This window comes from Felis catus, chromosome C2, assembly GCF_018350175.1.
Source record: "Felis catus isolate Fca126 chromosome C2, F.catus_Fca126_mat1.0, whole genome shotgun sequence".
Classification (NCBI taxonomy): Eukaryota; Metazoa; Chordata; class Mammalia; order Carnivora; family Felidae; genus Felis; species Felis catus.
The window spans coordinates 83,099,666-83,126,030 of NC_058376.1; the positions used below are offsets into that span (position 1 = coordinate 83,099,666).

At 41.3% G+C, this 26,365-nt stretch overlaps 1 protein-coding gene across 8 annotated transcripts in view; it reads left to right on the plus strand.

Annotated features, from left to right (window-relative positions):
• ABCC5 (ATP binding cassette subfamily C member 5) overlaps positions 1–26,365 on the plus strand; it is a 92,593-nt gene that overhangs the window by 5,638 nt on the left and 60,590 nt on the right. For 5 of the 8 annotated variants that reach the window (XM_045037203.1, XM_023260353.2, XM_023260354.2 and 2 more), the window contains one exon: positions 8,218–8,401. In XM_045037203.1, the coding sequence (XP_044893138.1) occupies positions 8,273–8,401 (129 nt within the window). In that variant the 5' untranslated portion in view covers positions 8,218–8,272. Of the gene's footprint in view, positions 1–4,251; positions 4,405–6,286; positions 6,310–6,405; positions 6,545–8,217; positions 8,402–26,365 lie in introns of those variants that run through there. The other 3 variants (XM_003991868.6, XM_045037202.1, XM_023260350.2) reach the window with 3 other exon arrangements.

Consider the following 26,365-nt stretch of genomic DNA (forward strand, 5'->3'; position numbering starts at 1 on the left):
TTTCTCACACCACTTTACCTACTCCATCACCAAGGTCTGCTGATTGTCTTCCCTTCTAGATACTTCTGACTCTTTCTCCAGTCTACCAGCCACAGTGCAGTTTTCAAAATGCAAATTTGATTTCTCAACACTTAACCCACTCACCACTAAAAACCTTGTCGTGGTTGCCAGTTGCTCTTCCTCTGAGACCTGTAACATGGTCTACAAGGCCTTTGGAGATGTTCTCTTCCTTTTCCTTCTGCTTGGTCTTTGTTGTTCCCTCTGCTTGGAGTGCTCTCTGCTCTGCCCACCTCCACGTGTTCACCTTACTAACTCCCACTGTCCTTCAGGCACAACTCATACCTTCCTTGTCTCGTACCTACTCCAGTTATAATTTAACTTTGGACTCAAGTTTATTTGGAGCTCTAAGCCCCATAAGGACAGGAAACTTCTCTGTTTTCGCTCCATTATATCTCCATCAAATATTGAATGAATATTTTTAGTGGATTACACAAAATAAGTATTATTTTTAAAATATGTACAAGTGTGGGTTTACATAGATTCTCTACTCTAGCCCCTTGCCTGAGGATTGGAGACTATCACTCCCCCAAACATCTCACAACACAAAATCATTTTAAGGAGGGGATGCTTTGCAATCAGTATCATGTAAATAAGTAGAAGTCTAATTATACTTATAAGTAAGTGTAAGTTAAGTACAATTCTTTGGCCCAGGCTATCTGTGGACAGACAGAGATAAGACCTTAGGGTATTGAGGCTTGGCACCAGGTCTGCGCAATGGTCGTCTATTATTGTTTTTTTTTTTTTTTCTTTTAACCTATGATCAATATATTTGGAGTATTTGAGGAAGATTTTTAGAAGCTTTTGATTTTATATTAAAGTATCAGATTTGCAGCTTTGGGGTTCTACGGTGTTTGAGGCATGGTAGGAAGTGTAGTATACCTCAGCAAGGTGGCTTGAGGTGTGCTGAGGAGGTTTATCTTATGCAACCAGATGGCCACAGGCGCTTCAGGAATTCTCATCAGCAGATATAGATATAGCGACCTGCAAGATTCTTTGGCTCAAGTGCATATAGTCCCAGTGAGAGGAGATATGATTTGTTCCTATGACACTAAAACATTTTTATTACGAAATACTTAAAGCCACCAAAAACGTACAGCAAATGATATTGGAAGGACCTGTGTACCCACTCCAAACCTCGTTAAAATGAACATTTATAAGTCATTAAATTTTTTTAATGTATATTCATTTTTTAAGAGAGCGAGAGAGACAGAGCATGAGCAGGGGAGGGGCAGAGAGAGGGGGAGACACAGAATCTGAAACAGGCTCCAGGCTCTGAGCTATCAGCACAGAGCCTGACGCGGGGCTCCATCCATGAACCGCAAGATCATGACCTGAGCTGAAGTCAGATGCTCAACCAAAAGAGCCACCCAGGCGCCCCTATAAATCATTTTAAAAAGAAATAAAATATTACAGAAACAGATGAAGCTCCTGTGTCTCCCTCTCTGATCTTATTCTAGTACCTCCAACACCAGCTATATCTCCAATTACACCTTGAAATTGTTCATCATGCCCAGGTATTTTTTATATTTTTAAGTACATATATGTGTATTCATAAACAACATATCACATTTTTACATATTTACAAAATAAATACAAATTGGGGTTATACAATTTGAGTCTTTTTGTAACTTATTTGTGCTCAACATTGTTTTTGAAACTTATACATAGTGATACATTATAGCCCATGTTCTTTAACTGCTGTATAGTAGCTCATTATACAAATACCATAATCTAGTTATCTGTTCTCTTGTTAATGGAATTTAGATTCTTTCCACTACTACAGACAATGGACAATGAGTATATCTCCTTGTGTATATATGTGGGAGGCCCTTTAGAGCATCTTTTCTCAGCTAATAGCATTAAGCCCTGATGCCCTAAAGCATTCACTGTGTGTAATGAATTAACTTCTCTCTTGGACATCTAGAATGATACTAGATATGTGTTATCCTTGGGAGAACTGAGAAAATAATCACTCAAATAATTCTTTTTAGGGCTTAATTCACTTGCAGAAGCCTCCATAGAGAAAGGCTACCCTACAGCATATATGTAGAAGTGGAATTTCTGGGTTCAAGGATAGGCATATGAGGTGGAAACCATTAGTTTCCACTGAAATCTGTTCTTTCCTTCTTCCATTGTAATGGAATTGTAGATGGCTCATAGCTTCCCAGCTGAGGATTGCACTTCCCAGTTTCCCTCTCACTTAGATGTGCCCAGATGATTAAATTGTCACTAGTAGAATGTGAATGGAAATGATGTATATTGCTTCCCTGCTGGTGCCTCAAGATCAGGTCACATATCTCCATATTCTTCCTTCCTTCCACCCGGGTGACTCGTAATAGCAATGAGTAGAAAAATTTTGGAGCTATATGTTGAACCTGACAGAGCCACCATACCCTTGGTCTCTGACTACCTGCAGGAAGCAGGACTACACTACTGATCTGGGATACTTACCTAAAACTTTTATTTATGAGAGAAATAAACTTCTTGACTCCGAGCCACTAAATTTTAGGTGTCTGCCAGGGATCTAACAATACTGCCCTATATATAGCCCTTTTCCAATCTACTAAATATGGCCAAACTGCTCTTTAATATGGTTCTATCAGTTGATACACTGCCAGCAATGTGCAAAATATCCTGTTTTTCCAGATCCTTGACAATAGTCGGTGTTGTCAGGTTTTTATGTTTTCCCATGAGAAGGGCATAAAACAGTATCTCATTGCTATTTTAACTTGAATTTCCCTGTTTTTTTTTGTTTGTTTGTTTTTTTTTCCTGATTCGGTGTCTTTGCATGCTTGAATGGTTGTTCAGGTTTCCTTTACGGTGTGTTCACTGTCTGTTCATATCATTTGCCTATTTTCCGACTGAGTGATTTGCCCTTTCTTATTGAGTTGTAGAAACTATTTGTATATCTTGTATCCAAAATTTTGTTGGTTATAACTTGTGGTTTTGCTTTTCAATTTATGGCTCTTGTACAGAAATTTAAATTTAACTATAGTAAGAATGTATCAATCTTTCCTTTATTTTTTGTGTTTGCAACTTGTTTAAGAGGTTCTTCTCTACTCCCAAGGTCATGAAGTTATTTCACATTTTCTTCCCAACATTTTAAAGTTTTCCCTTTCACAGGTCGGTCTTTGATCTACCTGAAATCGATTTTTCTGTGTGGGCTGAAGTAGTAATCCCTGAGTTTTTAAAAATACAGATGACCTATTGTCCCAGCACTATTTATCCAAACTTCTTCCTTTCCCTACTGATCTGTAATGTTTTCTCAGTCACAGATCGTGTTTACATATATGCATGAGTCTGTTCCCAGCCTCTTTGTGGTGTTGCATAGGCCTATTAATCCATCCTCACTCAGGAACATCGTGTTAAATAATTATGATACCTTAGTGTCTTCACACTAGCTAGTTGTATAAAGATGAACAAGTCACTTTACCTTTTTAAAAATAATCTCTGAAATGGAGAAGATATACCTACAGTGTGGTTGTGGAGATTAAAAGAAACAAGAATTTCATGTAAAGCACCACGTACAGAGTAGGTAGGCACTCAATAGAGAGTAGTGATGTTACGATCATGTTGAAGGTACAGATGAAACACAAAGAGAAATACTGTGATCAGTCTCTTTGGGAACCTCAGTTTGATTTACAAAAAGGAGTGAGTTGGTACATCGTTTCCAAGGCTCTTGCTACCGTAGAAATTGTGATCCTGGCGTTTCATTATCTAGAAACCAGGTAGCACAAGGTTATGTGACGGGCAATGGGATAAAACTGATAAAGGTGCTATCAGCGCAGGATGCAGGTCGAATACTGAGCAAACAATCGTAAAATGTTATACTGCCATAAAATGTTAACTGCCATAAAAGACACGAGTTGGGGCTAGTTGATAGCTGATGACCTTCATGATATTTTCTGGTGCATAAATGGCCGCACACCGTCGGCTCCGTCCTGCCTGCAAACACCGAGCTGCGCCCCCCACCCTCCCCCAAGGGCTACTGTCAACCCTCCCGGCCACCCACTGGGGCACACGGCCTCAGAGAAGATTCCAGACAGGCTCGCAGAAGCTCTGAGAAGGATGGTGCAGGGCCAGGAGCGCGGTGGAAAGGAGGAGCAGCCTGCACCTCCTCCAGGGCTTCTGCAGCGCTTCTGGGAAATATAGTCCTTTGCCGCGTGTCGAGCCTCGGGCTCCTAGAAGAGGGACTACAATTCCCTTCAGTCTTGGGGAGTCTTTGTGCAGCACGCCTGCGCAGTCTGGCGGCCAATGCCGCTATAAAGGCTTGTTTTGCTCCGGGGCTGATGCTCGGGAGCGTGGTCGAGTGGCCGGTGCGGCCGTCCTGGAGCCGGGGCACAGGTAGGTAGCAGCTAACGTCGCACCCCCTCCTTCTCTGTTGGTTGTCACGGGGGTCACCCCTGTATGTTCCCACCCGGGGTGGCGGACTGGGATCGGGGATAAGAGGAGGTTCGGGGGGAATCCGGAGACCTGAGAAGCGCAGCCTGGCCTCCTTCTAGTGTCCCGCCGCCCCCTCCTCGGGACGCAATCCCTGAGGGCTGGCTGATGCTGAGGTCCTGGCGTCGGAAGGCAGGTAGGGTGGGCTGAGTGGTCGAGAGTGCTGGCTACATACCCGGATGCGGCCACCAGGGGGTGCTGCGTCCGCGGCCCGTGGGTGTGGGTCGCTGTGGCCTCGTCAGGCCCAAACTGGCCGTGGGAACGCCCAAGGGTCAAGGCACCCCAGGTGAAGCTGGCGAGAGAGAAGCCCCCATCCTCATGGTTGTGGGGAGGGCGGCCCGGGGCACACCCCGCTCAAGTCTTATACCAGCGATTCTGAGCTGCCAGCGCAGCGACCTTAAAAGTCATCCTCTCGTTTTCTGCAAACGGGTAAATGGAGGTTCGTGACACAAGTACGCACAGCAAACCCTGGGCAGAGCCAGGAATGGAGGGAGTCCTGATCTCTTGACTGTCATCAGTGCCTTTCCACTTCCACCACACAGAGCTGCATGTTGCTTTGTGTTTGTTGCACAGGGGTCATCTGGCTTCTGCACAGACATGGGGAGGCAGGAGGCAGAAGGGCACAGGAATGATTGGCAAAGTTTCAGAAGGTTTTGAAGGACAAGATGGATAGGTTATACTGGAATCTGTTGCCTAAGTGAAGGGTGCGGAAGGTTGAAGCACAACAAGTGGATTATCAGAGGGTGGTAGATAGCTTCAGGTCTTCTTGTGCAGCTTCAGGGCCTGAATGAAATTCCTGAGGTTGGATACCTAAGGAATGTTGTAATGAAGGCAATTTGGAAACACCAGTCTGGCTAGTTCCAGTTCTTGCAATCCCCCTCCCCCATGCAGTTTCCTCTGCATCATTGTGCAGGGAGAATGCCTACACTTTTACCACTGGAAGGGGAACCTTGATTTAAAAAAAAAAAAAAAAAAGGCAGTTGTCTGGCCTCAACTCTGTTGATTTTGAATCTGGACACTTCTTTGGGGTTCTACCACTTTGGCTGTTCTGCTAATGTTGTTGTATAGCTCTGACTCAAAAAAGAAAAAAAAAATCCTTTCCTTTTTTCCGTTCTTGACAGCTGAGTCAAGTTAGCATTGCAAAACAACTTTTTAACACCCAAAAGGAGAATAGAAGAAAATAGGGAAGTACAAATAGAGTCAAAAAGAGTCAAGCCTATAGTGATCCTTTCTTAGTTGCTTTATTCAGACTTGGGCTTGTTTTCTTTCTAAAACTCATAGGGATTCCTAGCTCTTGGGTGGCCTCTATGTGGGGTGCCCGGTCTTATAATCCTGATACACAGAAGATGGAATTCTTATATTCAAGGCCAAGAGATAGTAACTTTGTGCATACTCAAGGCCTGCCTACTCTCATGGCTATGCCTCTTTTCCCAGGAAGCTAAGAAACAAGAGTGTTAGAGGCAATGGAGACCTACTCCCCACCTCCTTCATACGTAGAATAACTTGAAATAAAATGATTGAAACACACTTTGGTTATCAAGAGTTCTTAGACAATTGGGATGAACTTTATGTTCTTCTTGATATGGCATTTGGAATTGTGAATTAGTTGGTTGGGCCGTGCCCCTTTCACACCCACTTCCTTCCTCTTGCCTTTTTTCAACATGGGACTTATCTGTTCAGCTTCCACACAATCAGCTAGGTTAGGGAGCCTTTTGTGAGGAAGGTTGGACTTCAGTTATCCCTCTAACAAGAAGGATTACTCTGATCTGCAGCTGCAACCTGACATTGGGGACACAGGCAGATGCCCAGGTCTGTTTATAGTTTAGGCTTAATGAGGTCTCAGTGACGTGATTGCTGTGCTCTTGGTTGTAAGCCGGAGTGCTTTATGGTGCAGTTTGTCCTTGGACAAGGTGACTTTTTTTTTTTTTTTTAAAGATACGTAATTTAGCAGTATCGACTCAGGGTAGTTGAACTAGACTTCTGAAAGGCAAGAAGTGTGTTGGAAACACGTCTGTATGGAGGAGATTTAGTTCTTTTTTATTTAGTAAGTATTCTCCTTTTCTCTGATACCTTAGAAAAATGAATTGTAGTGGTCAGAATTTTGTCTGCAGAGTAGTACTTTTAAGACCCAGTGATAACTAGGAAGTTATGGAATCCAAAAGGCAACACAGCTACACTTCTTTAATTTCTAGTGAGGCTGGTGCGAAAGGTGTTTTCTCAGCTTGTATCTGGGAAACTTTGAGCCATCTCAGAGTGGGGGAAATGTGTGTGTTTTATTTTTTCAGAATTAACCAGAGTTGATACAGTATATTGATCAAAGTTAGCCAGGCAAGCAGAGGTTTAGAGCAGAGTTTCAGGTAAATATTAGGTAAGATTTTGTTGGACAGGATGGGGAATTTCTTTTTGTTATTGTTTTCTAATAACGGCTTTGTTGAGATATAAATTATATACCATTAAATGCACCCCTTTAAAGTATTACAACTCAGTTTTGGGTTAGTACATTCACAGGCTTGGGCAACCATCACCACTGTCTAATTTTAGAACACTTTCAGTACCCCAAGGGGAATTTGTTTTTAAAGTTAAGGTGGGGGCGCCTGGGTGGCGCAGTCGGTTAAGCGTCCGACTTCAGCCAGGTCACGATCTCACGGTCCGTGAGTTCGAGCCCCGCGTCAGGCTCTGGGCTGATGGCTCAGAGCCTGGAGCCTGTTTCCGATTCTGTGTCTCCCTCTCTCTCTGCCCCTCCCCCGTTCATCCTCTGTCTCTCTCTGTCCCCAAAATAAATAAACGTTGGAAAAAAAAATTAAAAAATAAAAAAATAAATAAATAAAGTTAAGGTGTATTATTGTTGGGGCAACTGGGTGGCTCAGTCAGTTAAGCATCCTACTTCCGCTTAGGTCATGACTTCACAGCTCAGGAGTTTGAGCCCTGTGTCGGGCTCTGTGCTGAGAGTTCAGAGCCTGGACCCTGCTTCAGATTCTGTGCCTCTATTTCTCTCTGCCCCTCCCCTGTTCGTGCTGTCTCTGTCTCTCTCTTAAGAATAAATAAACATTAAAAAAATTTTTTTTTCTAAGTTAAGGTGTGATAATATTGTTTTGTTTTGCATTTCAAGTATAAATTTGTTTTGTATTTGTATTTATGTAACTTCATGGAGCTTTAAAATAACAAACCAATTACCCTATTATAAAAACGCAGAGGTGGGATATATCATTGGTAGAATAAGTGCTTTGTAAATTTTCATTTAGTAACATTTAGTAGGAGAAATAATATCCATTTTAAAATTGTGGAGTTTATAATGCTTGGAACAAACTTAAAAGATGTCTTTTTTTTTTTTTTGAAAGACTTATCTGAATGCTCCTTACATGGGTTTGAGCTTAGTTGAAGGTGATGATATCTCTTTACTAGTGTGTTTATTTTTTTCTAATCCTTTTCGTCCCCCTTAGGGGTGGGAGGTGGTAATCCTTGGTTCTATTACACTGATATTTTTTTCTTTAAAAAAATGAAATGGCACTTTAAACATTTCTGAAAAATTATTTTTATAGGTATAATGGTAGTAAACTTTAATGCTTTTGCCCTTTTTTTTTCTAGTTTAAAGTGCCGTTGCATATGATTAAGTACAAATTTAGAAAATCTCTTTCCTTAAGGAAATAAAGAAAATTTTTTAAAAATTCTGGTATAATTAACATATAGTGTTATTCTTTGATGAATTTTTAATTTCAGAAATTCTCAAGTGAAACCAAAAGTCTGTGAGCCCTGGCACCTCTACTCAGAGAAGATGAAGGATATCGACATAGGAAAAGAGTATATCATCCCCAGTCCTGGTTATAGAAACGTGAGAGAGAGAACCAGCACTTCCGGGCAGCACAGAGACCGAGAGGACTCCAAATATAAGAGAAATCGACCGGTCAGTATTCCTTTTCCTGAATTCCTTTTCTTACCTACTTGTTGTATTAGACTACACCTTCTTTTTTCATATAATGCATAATTAAAACGAAATTTCATTTTTGTTGTTGGCTTTATTTTTTTATTTAAAAAAATTTTTTTAATGTTTATTTATTTTTGAGAGAGAGAGAGACAGAGCACGAGCAGGGGAGGGGCAGAGAGAGAGGGAGACACAGAATCCAAAGCAGGGTCCAGGCTCTGAGCTGTCAGCACAGAGCCCGATGCCAGGCTCAAACCCACAAACCGTGAGATCATGACCTGAGCTGAAGTTGGAAGCACAACCCACTGAGCCACCCAGGCATCCCTGTTGTTGGCTTCAGATCACTGGTAAGAATTTATGGTTACATATAAAAAAGGAGCGGTTGGTTGGCTTCAGCCTGCCACCTATTTCTCCTTTTGAGTTCTCCTCTCTCCTGCTTGTACTGCCCTGTGATGAATTCTGAAAAGGCTTTGCTTGAGAGAAGTCACCTTGTAGGGGTGGGGGTGGGGGTGCTGAAGAGGGAAGAGAGGGAATATGAACCATTAAACTTCATTCATGTACTTAGGGGCACCTGGGTGGCTCAGTCGGTTGAGCATCAGACTTAATCTTAGCTCCTGGTCCCAGGGTTGTGGGATCGAGCCCCTTGTTGGGCTCAGTGCTGAGTGTGGAGCCTGCTTAAGATCTTCTCTCTCCCTCTCCCTCTCTCTCCTTTTGCCCCGCTCATGTTCTCTTTCTCTCTCTCTCTCTCTCTCTCTCTCTCTCAAATAAAACAAAATAAAACAGAAACAAACCCCCCCAAACTTCATTCATGTACTTAAAATTGGTTTGTTTGTTTTTTTGCCTCTGCCTCTGTTGTCTGTGTTTAAAATGTGAATCCTTTGGAGGGACTCCTGCAGATTTCAGAGTACTGGAACAATTCTAGACTGTGGTAGTATGATAAGTAAGTTTTCCAAGGAACTCCATGGATGTGAAGGAGTCTTTAGATAAGAATTTTGTTTTCTCCAAGGGAAATAATTAAAATACATTTTAAAAATTTTTTAGTTTTTTTATTTTTATTAAAAAAAATTTTTTTTAACGTTTATTTATTTTTGAGACAGAGCATGAATGGGGGAGGGTCAGAGAGAGGGAGACACAGAATCTGAAACAGGCTCCTGGCTCTGAGCTGTCAGCACAGAGCCCGACGCGGGGCTTGAACTCACGGACCACGAGATCATGACCTGAGCCAAAGTCGGCCGCTTAACCGACTGAGCCACCCAGGTGCCCCTTAATTAGTTTTTTTAAATGTTTATTTATTTTGAGAGAAAGAGACAGAGACAGAGACCGAGTGTGAGTGGGGGAGGGGCAGAAAGAGAGGGAGACAGAATCCAAAGCAGGCTCCAGGCTCTGAATTGTGAGCACAGAGCCCCATGCGGGGCTCAAACGTACAGGTGTGAGATCAAGACCTGAGCTGAAGTCGGACACCTAACCAACTGAGATGCCCAGGTGTGCCATGAGTATACATTTTAAAATGGAAGAAATATCTTTCTTCTGAAAAAAAAAAATTATACCTTTTCTTCAATTGCAAAGGAAGAATGGGGGTGACTGGGTTTAGGAAGGTAAGGTTTGTATTCATGTACAGTATTTGTTATGTGAAAACTTGAGAATCAGAAAAACTTTGCAGCTGACGCTGGAGTTTCATCAGCCTGACATTACCTGTCCTTCTTTGGTATGTGAAAGCTGTTGCCTTATTAAACAACATTTTCTCAGTAATAGGCGTTTTCTGTCCCCACCGTATATATATATTTTAAGGTTATTTATTTTGAGAGAGAGAGAGAGGGAGGGAGGGAGGGTAGGGGCAGAGACAGGGAGAGAGAGAATCCCAAGGAGGCTGTGTGCTGCCAGCTCAGAGTCTGATATGGGACTTGAACCTACGAACTGTGAGATCATGACCTGAGCCAAAATAAAGAGTTGGATGCTTAAGCGAATGAGCCACCCAGGTGCTCCATCCCCACTGTTTATTATATAGTGCTTTCCTACTCAAGCTGAACTTTGGAAAACATTCAATGTAATCACTGTCAAATCCTTAAGGTGCCAGTTCTATAACTTGTTTGTGGTGTGTGTTGTTTGTCTAAGCCTTATGTTAATTAACCACGTGGTGAGTATCTTCTGAGTGCCAGGCACTGTCAGTATGCACTTAACTCTAGAAAAAGTCACAAAGGTGACATTGGAGCAGGACTTTGAAGGATGATTAGGTAGGGATGCTTTCAAGTTACTATGTCATCTGTGGTTTGATGGTTTATGAATAAAATGGTATTGATAGTAGAACCTGACTCATGGGATTATTGAAGATTAAATGAGATAATGCATATAAAATGCTTAGACTGATGCCTGCCATTCTAAGATGGCGTTCTAACATTCTAAATGTTAGATCTTAGAACCAGTTGTCTAGAGCTTAGGATGTGAAAGAGAAAATTCTGCATGTCATGCTAAGGAATCTTTTACTATGGGCACTGGGGAACTATTGGAAGTTATTGAGGAGGGTTTTTGTCCCCCCCTTTTTATTTTGAGATAACTATGCAAAGAAATTCTGTATACACTTTATCCATCTTCCCTCAGTGGTAACTTCTTGCAGAAAACTATAGCACCGTAGGGGCACCTGGGTCACTCAGTTGGTTAAGTGTCCGACTTCGGCTCAGGTCGTGATCTCACTGCTTGTGGGTTTGAGCCCTGCAGCTCAGCGCCTGGAGCCTGCTTCAGATTCTGTGTGTCCCTCTCTCTTTGCTCCTACCCTGCTTGTGCTCTCTTTCTCTCAAAAATAAAATAAACATAAAAAACAAAACTATAGCACCATATCTCAACATTAAAACAATCCACCTACCTTATTAAGACTTCCCCAGTTGTATGGTTTTGTGTATACTCATTTGCATGTGTGTATTCTGTGCAGTTTTTTCGCATGTGTAGATTTTTGTGACCATCACCACAGTCAGAACACAAAACAGCACCATCACAAGCATCTCTCATGCTACTCTCACCTCCCTTGCAGCCATAGCCACCTCCCTTCCCCTTGCCCCCAGTCTCTGGCAACCTCTAATCTGTTCTCCACCTTGACAATTTTGTCATTTGAAGAATGCTATAGGGACACCTGGGTGGCCCAGTCGTTTGAGTGCCCGACTCTTGATTTTGGCTCAGGTCATGATCCCAGCATTGTGGGATTGAGCCCCATGTCAGGCCCTGCACCGAGCCTGAAGCCTTCTTGAGATTCTGTCCCTCTGCCCCTCTTCCCTGCTGCTTGCTCTGTCTTAAAAAAAAAAAAAAAAAAAAGAATACTATATAAATGGAATCACGTAGCGTGTAACTTTTGAGATTGGCTTTTTTCACTGTGCATAATTTCCTTGATATCCATCTCGTTTGATATGTGGATCAGTATTTTCTTTTTGTGAGTAGTACTCCATGTTTTAGGTAGTTCTTTCCTTTTCATTGTGAGTACTATTCTATGTTATAGAGGAACCATAGATTGTTTAACCATTCATTTGTTGAAGGGCATTTTGGGTTATTTCTAGTGTGTAGTTGTTACAAATAAAGCTGCCTTGAACATTTATATATAGGATTTTGTGTGAATAAGCTCTCATTTGTCTGGATAAATGCCCAGGAATGCAGTTGCTGGGTCATATGGTAAGTGCATGTTTCGGTGTATAAGGAACTTCAATACTCTTTTCCAGACTGGCTGTACACTTTTCCATTCCCACCAGCAATGTATGAATGATCCAGTTTCTCTGCATTCTTGGCAGTATTTGGTGGTGGTGTTATTTTTATCTTAGCCATTCTGATAGGTATGTCTGATATCTCATTGTGGTTTTCATTTGTGTTACCCAAGGGCTAATGATATGGAGCTGAGAAGGGATTTTTAAGACTTGATTTTTATCTTAGGAAGATTAGTTTTGAGACAATGTAGAAAAAACCTGCATAGGAGAGAGATAAAATATAGGGAGCGGTCGGGAGGCTCCTGTGCCAATCTATGTGAAAGAGGCCGGGAGTCTGCATCCAACCAAGCATAATAGTGAGGAGAGATGAGAGAGGAGAGACAGGGGCATCTCTGGAAGGAGAAGGAAGTATTGGGGGGTCTGGGATTGGTGGTAAGAGTTTAAAACTACTAATGGATGTATAGAAAGAGAAGAGGATTCAGGTGAGAATGAGTTTACTTTGAACATGTTGAATTTGAGTGCATCCAGATAAAATGATCAGAAGATAGAGCACAGGCAAGTAAGGTAGGAGAAGAAAAATTTGAAGTCATTAGTGCATCCATACAGATGAAGCCTTGGGAGTGAGCAAGGATGGCTTATAGCTCAGAAAAAAGGTGGAAGCTGGGAAGCTATTGTATGTGGGTAGTCTGGTGAAATTTCTGGAGACAGGGTCCCCACCCAGTTGGTTACAGTAGAAGTGACATTAGGACATACAGTGGCAACAGCCAGCTTTTCCTCTCCAGGTGGAGAAGAACTGTAAATAGAATCACTATTGTGCCCTTTGTCCCCTAACTTATTAAGTCAGGAGCCAGACAGCAAGTTTCCTTCATGTGATCGAGTCTTATCTTGAAGAAACAGGAAGGCTGTTACTACTTTTATAAAATTTCAAGAGTCCACATAAACTTTATTTTCACTATCCTTTCATGTTTCCCAGACTTTTAAATTTGAGTACTGTTTTAATGATTTTTATCTTATCCTTGTGCCCTCTGAACTTTTTTCTTACTTGAAGTATTTCTTTTAATCTGGATTTTTTATTTTTGCTCAGTCTTGACCTAAGTAATAAATAAATAAAATCATAAGTTTATCCTGTCTGTTTTTTTATATATGTTAAACTGAATGCATACCTGTCAAGTGTTTTTAAAAGGTCACGTTCTGGGGTGCTGGGTGGCTCAGGTCACGATCTCATGGTTCATGAGTTCGAGCCCCTTGTGGGGCTCTGTGCTGACAGCTCAGAGCCTGGAGCCTGCTTCAGATTCTGTGTCTCCCTCTCTCTCTGCCCTTCCCTCCCCTCACGCTTTGTCTCTCTCTCTCTCAAAAATAAGTAAACATTAAAAAAAATTTTTTAAGTAAAAAAATAGCTTTGTCGAGTACATTATATTTTCAGATATTTGACTCTGAAAACTCTTCTGTATGGACTAAGGGTGTGTGAATTTGTCTATGCCCTTGTATTTTCAGAGTCAGGAATATTACCTGTGAGTCTACTTGCTTTTTGGAAGGAGAGCAGGATGAAGGAGATTAGTATTTGCAGACTCTGCATTATTTTTCTCTTGATTGGTACTCAGTGACTCAGCAAATTTTCTGGACAGTCAGTGATAGGATGAGTAAGAACACCTGCTTTTTTTTTTTTTTTTTTTCCTTTTCTTTTCCCTGTGGGCATCCATAAAGCTTTATAAAGCTCAGTACGGGTGTGATACGGTTATCTGGCTTGGTGCCAGGTGTTGGTTTCCAATAGCAGCCCAGAGTCCTCTGCTGGAGATGACAACAGCACTCCTATTGGTGCAGAGCCCAGTGGCTTTCTTGCATGGTGAAATGAATCTACAGGGCCATGGGTCTCCTGAGGTTGGCCTGCTGCCGTGATCATGAGCTCTTTTACGCTGTCTGCAGTGAGGCTGCTGCTTCTCTCCTAGGAAATGCTGCTTCAGGGAAATAAATATAGCCTGTTGGCTGGAGCTGAAGGAGGCTTCTGTCAAAAGGGAAGAAGAGTATTGAAACCAGCTTCCTGTATTCTAAGCAGTTTTAAATACCTAAGCCTTTATTTGGTTAAGATGTATGATCTGGATGTTACAAATGGTTAATGAAAACTTTTTTGATGAAATCTTGGTTCTGCTTTTAGGTAGCCTTCTGCTAATGGTTTCTTTAATGTCTCGCCATTCTTCCACTTTCTTTTAATCAGAAATAAACAGGTCAATGCCAGGAACAGGAAACTGGGCCTTCAGAGGTCTTTGTCAATGATCAAATTGGTCAATATCAAAATTACAGATTAATGTGAAGTTAATTTGGTGCACTGAAATTCACTAATTAGCAGAATTAAGCTTGTCTGTCCCTTCCCTTCTTATCCTCCCTTTAGGGAGTTAACCTATTTAGGTAATTAGATCTTACATATGTTTTAATTATTTAAGATTATTGTGTAAATTAGCTTTTCAAGGAATCAACTTCACTCTGTTATTAGGTATCAGATGAAAACTTGTGTTTACCAAAGCAGATACGGTGTTATATCTTGGTTTTCTTAAATGTTGTATTCTCACAGTAGAAAGCTAGCCAGACTGCCCCAGTCTTCACTTCTTGCTTCTCACCACTGTCAGCAGTTGTAGGGGCTCTGCGGCACAGGGGTCACATGACAGAATCCTAATGTCATATACTAACATCTTATACTAAGCATTTAACATGGGTCTATGTATGGTACAAGGTGCTGAATGAAGTTTTTTGTTTTTGTTTTTTATGTTTATTTTTGAGAGAGGGAGACAGACAGAGAGAAGGAGACACAGAATCTGAAGCAGGCTCCAGGCTCTGAGCTGTCAGTACAGAGCCCGAAGCGGGGCTCAAACTCATGAATAGTGAGATCATGACCTGAGCCGAAGTCAGACACTTAACTGACTGAGCCACCCAGGTGCCCCTGGAGGAAGTTTTATTTGTGAATTATACTTTGGATAAAAAAAAAAACCCAAAACATTTATTTATTTATTTGAAAGAGAAAGTGGGGGGGGGGGGAGGGCAGAGGGAGAGGGAGAGAAAGAATCCCAAGCAGGCCCCATGCTGTCAACACAGAGCCCTACATAGGGCTCGATCCCACAAACTGTGAGATCATGACCTAAGCCAAAATCAAGAGTCAGATGCTTAACTGACTGAGCCACCTAGGTGCCCAGATTTTTTTTTTCCTAAAGCTAAAGCCTGACAGTCTTAAAGAGCTTTTGTCAAATGCAAAATATCAAAATTCTATCTAAATCTAAATCTCAGTCTGGACTGCATATGAAAATCACTTGAAGAACGTTAAAAACCATACCTATGAAGGGCCCTAAACCAGACTGATTAAACCACTCTCTGGATTAGGGTTCCAGCATCCATGTTGTTGTAAATTTGCCCTGGTGATCGTAATGTAGCCAGCACAGAGAATCTCTGCTCTGGATCTCATGGAATAAAGTTTCTTCTATCCCCTCCACCAGTGGGGCTCTAAGTGTTTCCTGTAAGTCTTTTTCTCCCCTTCTGATTCATTTTCAGTTTAATCCTTTGAAACCTTATCATTGTAATAACAAAGTTAATCTCACTCCCCAGTGTAATAGAAACTTTGAATAAGTTCCTTGGAATTTAGCTTTATATGAAGCAGCTAAAAACTCTCAAATTCCTGCCAATTATTGGGTAATGCTAGATTATGAACTGCAGAAAAATACCTATTTGCCATGGTATTGGTGTTAAGTTATATCCATTGGTTTTATGGATGAATCCATGAAGGCTGCCTTCTAGAATTTTGCTATCCCTCTTGACTGAAGTGGCCACTATTGGACTAAGTTCTTAAGGGAAGAGCTTGAGATGGTCAGGATCATGTTCCTAACCTATTGCAGTAAGGATGGGATGAGAATTAGGAGAGGAAATGTCCTTTGTAGTTTTCTTTAACTTGTTGCAGGTAGGGAGAATGGGAATGCCTAAAGTCAGCTGGTCTTGGGAGGGCATCAACTTTTTTATTTCTTCTCTGATTTAAAAAACACATTTTAATTTCTTTTTGATTTAATTTTTAATATTTTGAGTCTCTTGAAACCTGTGTCTGATCATACAAGAGTTCCCCTTAAAAAGTTTATCCATCTAGATGTTTGTCATAAAGGCAGTTTCAGGGGAGGGACATCTCAGAAAAACTTTTACTTGGGCCAGAAAAGTTTATAAGAGGCTACCCATTCTGTGTTTGTGAATTAAGATCTTGTGAATTAAGGAGAAGAGAGGGAGAATATGCTGTAGCGTCTGAGGCCAGTCTATTCTGATTGTACCCCAAATACTGCCTTTTTTTAAGTTTATTTATTTATTTTTGAAAGAGAGACTAGGGTAGGGGCAGAGAGGGGGACAGAGGATCTGAAGCAGGCTCTGTGCTGGCAGCAGAGGTTCGAACCTGCAAACCTAGAGATCATGACCTGAGCCAAAGTTGGATGCTTAACTGACTGAGCCACCCAGGCACCCCCAATTACTGCTTTCTTTGTGGAGTGTGCCAGACAGGAGTGCTGTAGCCTTTAATCCCCTTGAAAGCTGAGAGGCGCCTCTGAACTGCCAGTTGATTCCTGCCGTCCCCACATTCAGGAACAACTTGGATGAATCCTCAGCCCCCAGGCTTAGGAAGGCTGTCCTGCTGTTGTCCTGCTGTCAGGAAGGGATTGTTCAGCCTGGGGAATGATTTCTGGCCCCTAGTATCTTGTTCCAGGGGCCTCCATGCAGGGGACAGCCCATGGTTGCCCTGTCAGCAGACATTCCGCTCTGGCAGCCTGTTAAAATGAGATGGGACAAACTAGTTATGCGGTGGCCATGCTGTGCGATAGGTGTGCTAATTATCACAGCCACTGGGATGCTGTTAGTGTGCACAGCGGAGGGGAAGTCTCTTATGCAGTTATCTCCCTTTGCTTATGGATCAAATGTTCCTTGTTTCCCTCACCAGATGGACATGAATATGACTGTGTGTTTCCCTGACCTTTATTTGAACCATGCAGAACCTGGATTTCATTGACCCCTTTTAGCTCCCCAATACCCCCCACTGTGCCCATCACCGTTGCCTTGGTAGGACAAAAAAATGCTCAGTATCTTGTAGCTACATAATCCTCAGGAAGATATAAATGTCAGTAGTATTTCCTTGTTTAATGTTTTCTCAACTCCTGGATCAAGCAGTATTTTTCCCTTTGGAATGAATCGACTGCTGCAGAGGCCTTTCTCTGGCCGAGTCATCTGGCCATGGAAAGCCTTTCTGTCTGCAGTGCCTGTCAAGAGAAATAAGGAGAAATGGGGGCTCTTATCTCAGGAGAAACTGTAAAAAGTTACTTCTAAAAAGGATTTAAAATACTGTAACATAAAAAACAAATAGGCGTCATAAAATACACTCCCCCCTAGATCAGCGTACGTCAAATACTAATGATATAATCTGTTTAGCTGTCTAGGACAACCTTAGCACTATTGACATTGAGGCCAGATAATTCTTTGTTGGGGGGGGGGCGGGTGGGTAGTTCTCTGCATTGTAGGATGTTCGGCATCTCTGGCCTTTACCTACAGGACAAACAGTTGTGAAAACCAAATATGTCTCCGAACATTGCCACATGTCCCCTGGCAAGCAAAATCACCCTCTCTTGAGAACTGTGGGGCTACATACACTATGTAATACTGCGGCCACATGTCACTGAGCATTTGAAATATGTGCAGTCTGAATTGAGATGTGCTAGATATATAAGATACACAGTGGGGGTGCCTGGGTGGCTCAGTCGGTTAAGCGTTCGATTCTTGTTTGTGGCTCAAGTCATGATCTCATGGTCGTGCTGATAGAGTGGAGCTGGAGCTGGCTTAGGATTATCTTTCTCTCCCTCTTTCTCTGCCCCTCCCCTGCTCACACTCTCTCCCTCTCAAAATGAATAAACATTAAAAAAAATACACACTAGATTTCAGAGACTTGGTACAAAAAAAAGTTAAAACATCTCATTAGTAATTTTTATTATTATATTTTCACATTACATAATTAATGTAATATTTATTATATATTACATTCAAATGTAAATAACATTACATTATTACAATTTTATCAATGATGTATTTAAAAGATAATATTTTCTATTGGATTAAGTAAAATATATTATTAAAATTAATTTCACCTGTTTTTTTTTACTCTTTTAATGTAGCTACTAGAAAAACTTAAATTACATTTGTGACTTGCATTATATTTCTATTGGACAGCACTGAACTGATCTAATTGATCAAATGTGGTTTAGCCATTAATTTTGTATTAGGTATTTAATACCCAATAAACCATTGGATTGAAATTATTTTTTTCTTTTGAAAATTTTCCTTCATACATTACTATTATAAAGACAGAGAATATGTAGAGTGTTACGTATCACCAGTTTGTTCTCCTGAGTACCTGTCAGTGGCATATTAAAAATCACTGCAATGTTCAAGGGCGCCTGGGTGGCTCAGTTGGTTAAGTGTCCAACTCTTGATTTCCACTCAGGTCATGATCTCATGGTTTGTGGGATTGAGCCCTGAGTCAGGCTCTGCACTGATAACGTGGAACCTGCTTGGGATTTTCTCCCTCTCTCTGCCCCTCTCCTGCATGCGTTCTCTCTCTCTCTCAATAAGCAAACAAACATTAAAAAAAAAAAAAAGAGCAAAAGGAAGACTGATTTTTAAAAAATCAGTTCAATATTCAGACGATGTATGTTTGTGTTAACACTTCCCTCCTTCTTGTATGGGAGGTATATAGAGTTGTATCTTAAAATATAATTTATTTCTCAATTGATGACATTGCATTTAGAGGCTGAAAGAAGCTTTTGAACCAGTTTAGCAGACTGTTCTGAATTTCGACCTTTTGTGAATACTAGAAAGTAACCTGCATGAAGGCAGTGATTTAGAGGTGTGGGGTCTGTCCACTCTTGCATCCCTAGCACCTAGAGCAGTACCTGGCACATAGTAGGTCCTTCAGTAAGTATTTATTGAATGAATAGATTTAAAAAATCATATATTTTTCAGTAAAAACTGGCTGTTCAAATATATCAGTTACCTTGTCATTTCTTTAGCTTTATTCCCCTTCTCCTTAATGTTAATTTCATTATGCAAACATTTTCCTTTTTATATTTAAACTCATCCATCTTGCCTTTGATAAGTTTCTGGCTTTGGGGGAAAATGGAGACTATTTTCCTCCCATAGCTCAACTAAGTAAGCAATTTAATTCTCTTTCTTCTATTTATTTCATCTTTTTATTTTATTTTTTTTTATATGAAATTTATTGACAAATTGGTTTCCATACAACACCCAGTGCTCATCCCAAAAGGTGCCCTCCTCAATACCCATCACCCACCCTCTCCCCCCTCCCACCCCCCATCAACCCTCAGTTTGTTCTCAGTTTTTAAGAGTCTCTTATGCTTTGGCTCTCTCCCACTCTAACCTGTTTTTTTTGTTTTTTTTTTTTCCTTCCCCTCCCCCATGGGTTCCTGTTAAGTTTCTCAGGATCCACATAAGAGTGAAACCATATGGTATCTGTCTTTCTCTGTATGGCTTATTTCACATAGCATCACACTCTCCAGTTCCATCCACGTTGCTACAAAAGGCCATATTTCATTTTTTCTCATTGCCACGTAGTATTCCATTGTGTATATAAACCACAATTTCTTTATCCATTCATCAGTTGATGGACATTTAGGCTCTTTCCATAATTTGGCTATTGTTGAGAGTGCTGCTATGAACATTGGGGTACAAGTGGCCCTATGCATCAGTACTCCTGTATCCCTTGGATAAATTCCTAGCAGTGCTATTGCTGGGTCATAGGGTAGGTCTATTTTTAATTTTCTGAGGAACCTCCACACTGCTTTCCAGAGCGGCTGCACCAGTTTGCATTCCCACCAACAGTGCAAGAGGGTTCCCGTTTCTCCACATCCTCTCCAGCATCTATGTCTCCTGATTTGTTCATTTTGGCCACTCTGACTGGCGTGAGGTGATACCTGAGTGTGGTTTTGATTTGTATTTCCCTGATAAGGAGCGACGCTGAACATCTTTTCATGTGCCTGTTGGCCATCCGGATGTCTTCTTTAGAGAAGTGTCTATTCATGTTTTCTGCCCATTTCTTCACTGGGTTATTTGTTTTTCGGGTGTGGAGTTTGGTGAGCTCTTTATAGATTTTGGATACTAGCCCTTTGTCCGATATGTCATTTGCGAATATCTTTTCCCATTCCGTTGGTTGCCTTTTAGTTTTGTTGGTTGTTTCCTTTGCTGTGCAGAAGCTTTTTATCTTCATAAGGTCCCAGTAATTCACTTTTGCTTTTAATTCCCTTGCCTTTGGGGATGCGTCGAGTAAGAGATTGCTACGGCTGAGGTCAGAGAGGTCTTTTCCTGCTTTCTCCTCTAAGGTTTTGATGGTTTCCTGTCTCACATTTAGGTCCTTTATCCATTTTGAGTTTATTTTTGTGAATGGTGTGAGAAAGTGGTCTAGTTTCAACCTTCTGCATGTTGCTGTCCAGCTCTCCCAGCACCATTTGTTAAAGAGGCTGTCTTTTTTCCATTGGATGTTCTTTCCTGCTTTGTCAAAGATGAGTTGGCCATACGTTTGTGGGTCTAGTTCTGGGGTTTCTATTCTATTCCATTGGTCTATGTGTCTGTTTTTGTGCCATATTTCATCTTTTTAATGTAACTTTTTGGGTTAATCCCAGATGGATTAATGTGTGGTATATCTTTTAGATGTTGGAGTTGCCAATTTCCAATGTGGGGGGCATTCCCCACCCCACCCCCACCCCACAACACCAAGAAATTCTTGGATACCAGCAGGATGTCTGAGAGTTCAACTCAATTCTGACTCTCTTCCGAGACAGCATCAGATTCTACCTGTTAAGCGCTCAGACCTATAAGACTTCCCTCCATCTCTCAACTTTAGACACTAGTCGCCAGCCCCAGGTTGTTTGTTATCTTTACTTTTGACCCGACTGGCTATAGATTGAAGGTTCCACCAACTTCCTTGTTAAAGTTCTTGTAATTCACTAGAATAGCTCACAGAATTCAGGGAGACACTTACTTACATTTATCAGTTTATAAAAGACATGTTAAGAGGTATGAATGAATAGCTAGACGAAGAGAAACACAGGGCGAGGTGTGGGGAAAGAGCATGGATCCCCAGGTGCACCAGTCTCCTGAAATCTCCATGTGTTCACCATCCTGGAAGCTCTCCAAACCCAGTCTTTTTGAGTTTTTACAGAGGTTTCATTACACAGTCATTATTGACTAAGTTATTGGCCATTGACTGATTCAGCCTGCAGTCCCCTGGTAGGGGGCAAGACTGGAAGTTCCAACACTTTAATCACGTGGTTGGTCCTCCCAGCATCCAGCCCCCAGCTTTGGATGAGGTCCAAAAGTCACTTTCATTAAGACAATAAAAGACACCTTCATCACTCTTGGCACTTAGGAAATGCTAAGGGGTTTTGGAGCTATGATCCAGTAACTATGGTTGAAGACCAAATATATACGAGAAATGTATTTTGGTTATGTGAGTGACCAAATATACATTTCTTATAAATCACAGTATCACAATGTGAAACCTGGATCTCAATGAATTCATCTTTAATCTGTTATTTGTTTTTCCCAACAATATTCACTGAATCATGTTTCTCTACCCTGTTATTTATGCTTTCATACAGCAAACACTTATAGTTTGAATATGTTAAGTCTTTTCTCTTGGCTCATTTCCATCTTTAATCCATTCAAACTTAGAATGTCGATAACTCACTTTATAGAATGTTAATGTGGTGGGATAAGTTTATTTTTATCTTTAAACAGACATACTCTTTTATTCCTGGCCTGTTTGGCCAGGTAAGCTTTTTAGGAAGGCTAGAGAGGAGAAGTTAGGCCTACAATCAAATAGTTGGAAGGATGAGACATCTGTGTGGTTACTGACAGGGTGGTATAAAGATAATTTTATTTTGTTTCAGTATAAGTCTATAATGTGTCTGTGTTTAACATCTGTTCATCTTTGGTTTAAAAATAATGAGGAAGCACATTTTTTATTTTTGCAATTTAAATAAAGTAGTTTTTTTGCATTCTAGTATTCTAATCATGTACTTGTGACTTTGACTTTGAAACTACCATTTGCTTATCATGAGGTTAGTTGAGAGAGTCAGAGTTAGAGAGTCATAGTTTATTTTAATCTGATACTCACCCTGGGGAAAGAGGAGAGCTGTTTATGAGGGTACATTTGAGGTCATCTTGTACAGTGATAGTTTATTTGCTTTTTTCGTTTGTTTGTTTGAAAGCGTCATAGCATAGTGATTAAGAGCCTCAACTCTGGAGCCTGGACTCAAATCCCTGCTGCCACTCAACATCTAAGTGCCTCCCTTTCCTCAGCTATAAAATAGGAGAAATAATAGTACCTACCTCATAGGGTTGTTAGGAGGATTTAAATGAGTTAATACCTAAAAAGTATTTGAAACAATGCTTGGCACATAGGAATGCTGTGTTGACTTGGTATAAATTAATTTGCCCAGATATTCCTGTCATCTTCGAGTAAGTAAGCTGTTTGCCTTTACAGATAAATGCTAGTCATGAGATCTGGCTATAAACAAGGACAATTACTCTAGCTTCTTCTATTTCTTGCTAAAGTCCCGGGGTAGGTGGGATAGAGGCAGCTTTAGGTCAACAAAATAAAACTGAAATTACTAAAGCTAATAGTAGTGGGGGAAGAAGGTTCATCAAGAGGATGCAAGTGCCAGTTGACCTGTGAACTGGACCCTTACAATTGGAAGCTCCTCACTCCCTCCCCCATCCTTGGAATGTGTGGCTTCCACTTGCCTTCCCCTCTCCCAGAAGCTTCCCGAGGAACACAGCCTTGAGATAATAATGTGTTGTTGAGACCATCTGGACTGTATACATGACTGAACCTGGTTAGGGCTTCTATATAAACTTTTAAGACTCTGGCAGGTGGGTGTGGAGATATACTCATCTTGTCACTCAAGAAAAGTCTCATAGGTAAATTCCCTTGCTTATCAAACCTGCTACCTACCAATCTGAGGTGGTTTGCCTCTTTCCTTGGTCTCTCCTTGCCCTGCATGTATGGGGGCCAGTTTACAAACCAACTGTTGGCAAGCCAGTCAGGAGACCAAAGAAATGGCCTTGGGAAAGAGGCATCCTCCTTGGGGGAAATCCCTGGTTGGCTATCTACATTGATGTGGGGAGTGGTGGCCTGTATGTTAGATGCTTGTGGACCACCATGTGAGTACTAGGACACCCTGAAAATGCCAGCAGGTCTGATACACATTTGAGAAACTACTCATAGCACACTGTGCTCACTCTGCCCAGTGAGCATTCATTGTGAGCTGGCCTCTAGTCTGGGCAGCTCTGCTGGCCACTGATGCCCAACTAACTAGAGGCTGAAGCTTGGATCAGAAAGTTGGGTAAGGGCTGAAGTTAGAGAAGGACATGCAGTTGTCCACTATTCAGTTTTGGGACTGGCAGACTAGGTGGGAGAGCAGGATAATAAGTTGGAGACCTTAGTCTCCGTTTTGCCATTTTGCCATTTTGCAAAGCTAGGAGGGTGTAGGCTTCTGTGGATTGAGGTCTGAGCACTTGTGACAAAGCCTGATTAGGACTCTAAGAGGTGGCTCAGTTGGTAGAGCATCTTACTCTTGATCCCAGGGTCCTCTTGATCCCAGAGTCTTGAGTTCAAGGCCCATGTTGGGCATGGAGCCTTCTTTAAAAAAAAAAAAAAAATGGATCTAAGAGTTGTAATTGCTGGAAAGTGAAGAGAATGAAGGGGAGAATATTATGGTGATTGGCAGTGAAATAGACAAAATGCCCAAGGCTGTCCAACCCTTAATACAGAGGAAAGTTCCAAATAGCAATTACTCAAAAAACTCCTAAGAGAAAACTTGTACTCTCTCTGCCCCTTAACGTTGTAAATTTTATCATGTCTTTGAAATGTAAACACCCCAGGAGATAACCAAAACACTGTCCACAAAGAGTGAATTTAAAAATAGGGAAAAAGAGGGGCGCCTGGGTGGCTCAGTCTGTTGAGTGTCTGACTTTGGCTCAGGTCGTGATCTCATGGATCATGGGTTTGAGCCCAATGTCAGGCTCTGTGCTGACAGCTCAGAGGCTGGAACCTGCTTTCAGGTTCTGGGTCTCCCTCTCTCCCTGCCCCTCTCCTGCTTGCGATCTGCCTCTCTCTGCCTCTTTCTCTCTCTCTCTCTCTCTCTCTCTCTCTCTCTCTCTCTCTCTCTCTCTCAAAAATAAATAAACATTAAAAAAAATTTTTTTTAATAGGGAAAAAGAGGCTTTTCAAAATACTGACTGCTATAGAAGCTCCCTTTCCTCAGAAAGCTTTGGCCATGGAGCGCCTGATGGCTCAGTCGATTAAGCATCTGATCTCGGGTCAGGTCATGATCTTGCGGTTCATGAGTTTGAGCTCCACACTGGGCTCTGCTGACAGTGTGGAGTCCACTTCGGATCCTCTGTACCCTTCTCTCTCTGCCCCTTCCCAGCTTGTGCTCATGCGTACTCTCTCTCTCTCTCTCTTTCTCTCTCTCAAAAATAAATAAACATTAAAAAAAAGAAGAAGAAAAAAAAAAGCTTTGGCCGTGTGAGAAATACCTGATTCACAGCTAGAGTTTTGGAATGAAAGCTACAGGGTCTCTGTGTCTGCATGTTATGTAGGTCTATGGACATATATTACATATGTGGTGTTTTTCTACCTCCAGAGGGCATTGCCAAAATTACTATGTAAAAGAGTTCTATTTAATTGGCTTCAGGAAAAATAAATTTAAATATCAATAATATACTTCTGTAAAACTGAAAAAATTTTATTTCATCTGCTTAAAAGGACAAAGTTTTCTTGAACTATTGGTCTGGTCTAGATGAGACTGTGAAAGGTTTTTCTTTACCTTTTAAGTAATCTGCCTAGAAAACAAAGATTCTATGGTTTATGAAAATAATTTATTGCACCTTATGTTACCTTTATTTTAGAAAACTGAGTCTTCTCTATTAAAAGAGCTAAGTTTTTTACAACTCTGTAGCTTTCTGTATTAGCTTTTGAAGTCTTTAATTGTCACTTTGGCAAAATGGGTAACTAAGTATTGTTTCATGGTGGCTGTAATCTAATCAAGTGTTTTAAGCCTTTTGATATTTTTGACAAACTTCCCCCAAATCAAATTCTTCTTTTTAATTGTTTTTTTTTTTTAATGTTTATTTGTTTTTGAGAGACAGAGAAAGACAGAGTACAAGCAGGAGAGGGGCAGAGAGAGCAGGAGGCACAGAGTCTGATGTGGGGTTCAAACCCATGAACCGTGAGATCATGACCTGAGCCGAAGTTGGATGCTTAACTGAGTGAGCCACCCAGGTGCCCCACCCCAAATCTAATTCTAATAAAGTCTTGTTCACTTTGAACTAACTTTGGGATTTTTCAGAGGGTCCCTAGAAACATCTCAAAAGATGTATTCTCTGTACTTGTGAAAGGAAGACATTGAACTAATTAGGCTTAATTTGTTTGTTAAATTTCATGGGAAGCATTGTCAAATAAGAAGTGATGCTCAACTTTCTTTATGTTGTTCCAGAAATTGTACACAGTTCCTAAAAATCTGATATGTCCTGGTTCAGTCATAAATCTAATTATTATTTTAAAAAGGATGTCACAGAAATAATAAAATTTCTTCCCCCAAGTTTTCACTTTTTCTTCTTTTCTAATACATGATAAAAAAAATTTTTTTAGATTTTTTATTACATTTATTTATTTATTTATTTATTTATTTTTAATTTTTTTTGACATTTATTTATTTTTGGGACAGAGAGAGACAGAGCATGAACGGGGGAGGGGCAGAGAGAGAGGGAGACACAGAATCAGAAACAGGCTCCAGGCTCTGAGCCATCAGCCCAGAGCCCGACGCGGGGCTCGAACTCACGGACCGCGAGATCGTGACCTGGCTGAAGTCGGACGCTTAACCGACTGCGCCACCCAGGCGCCCCGACATTTATTTATTTTTGAGAGACAGAGAGACAGAGCACAAGTGGGGAGGGGCAGAAAGAGAAGGAGACAGAATCTGAAGGAGGCTCCAGGCTCTGAGCTGTCAGCACAGAGCCCGACGCGGGGCTCGAACTCACAAACTCTGAGATCATGACCTGAGCTGAAGTCGGACGCTCAACCGACTGAGCCACCCAGGCACCCCCCCAAAAATTTGTTTAATGTTTATTTAGTTTTGAGAGAGAGAGAGACAGACAGGGTCCGAGCAGGGAGGAACAGAGAGAAAGGGAC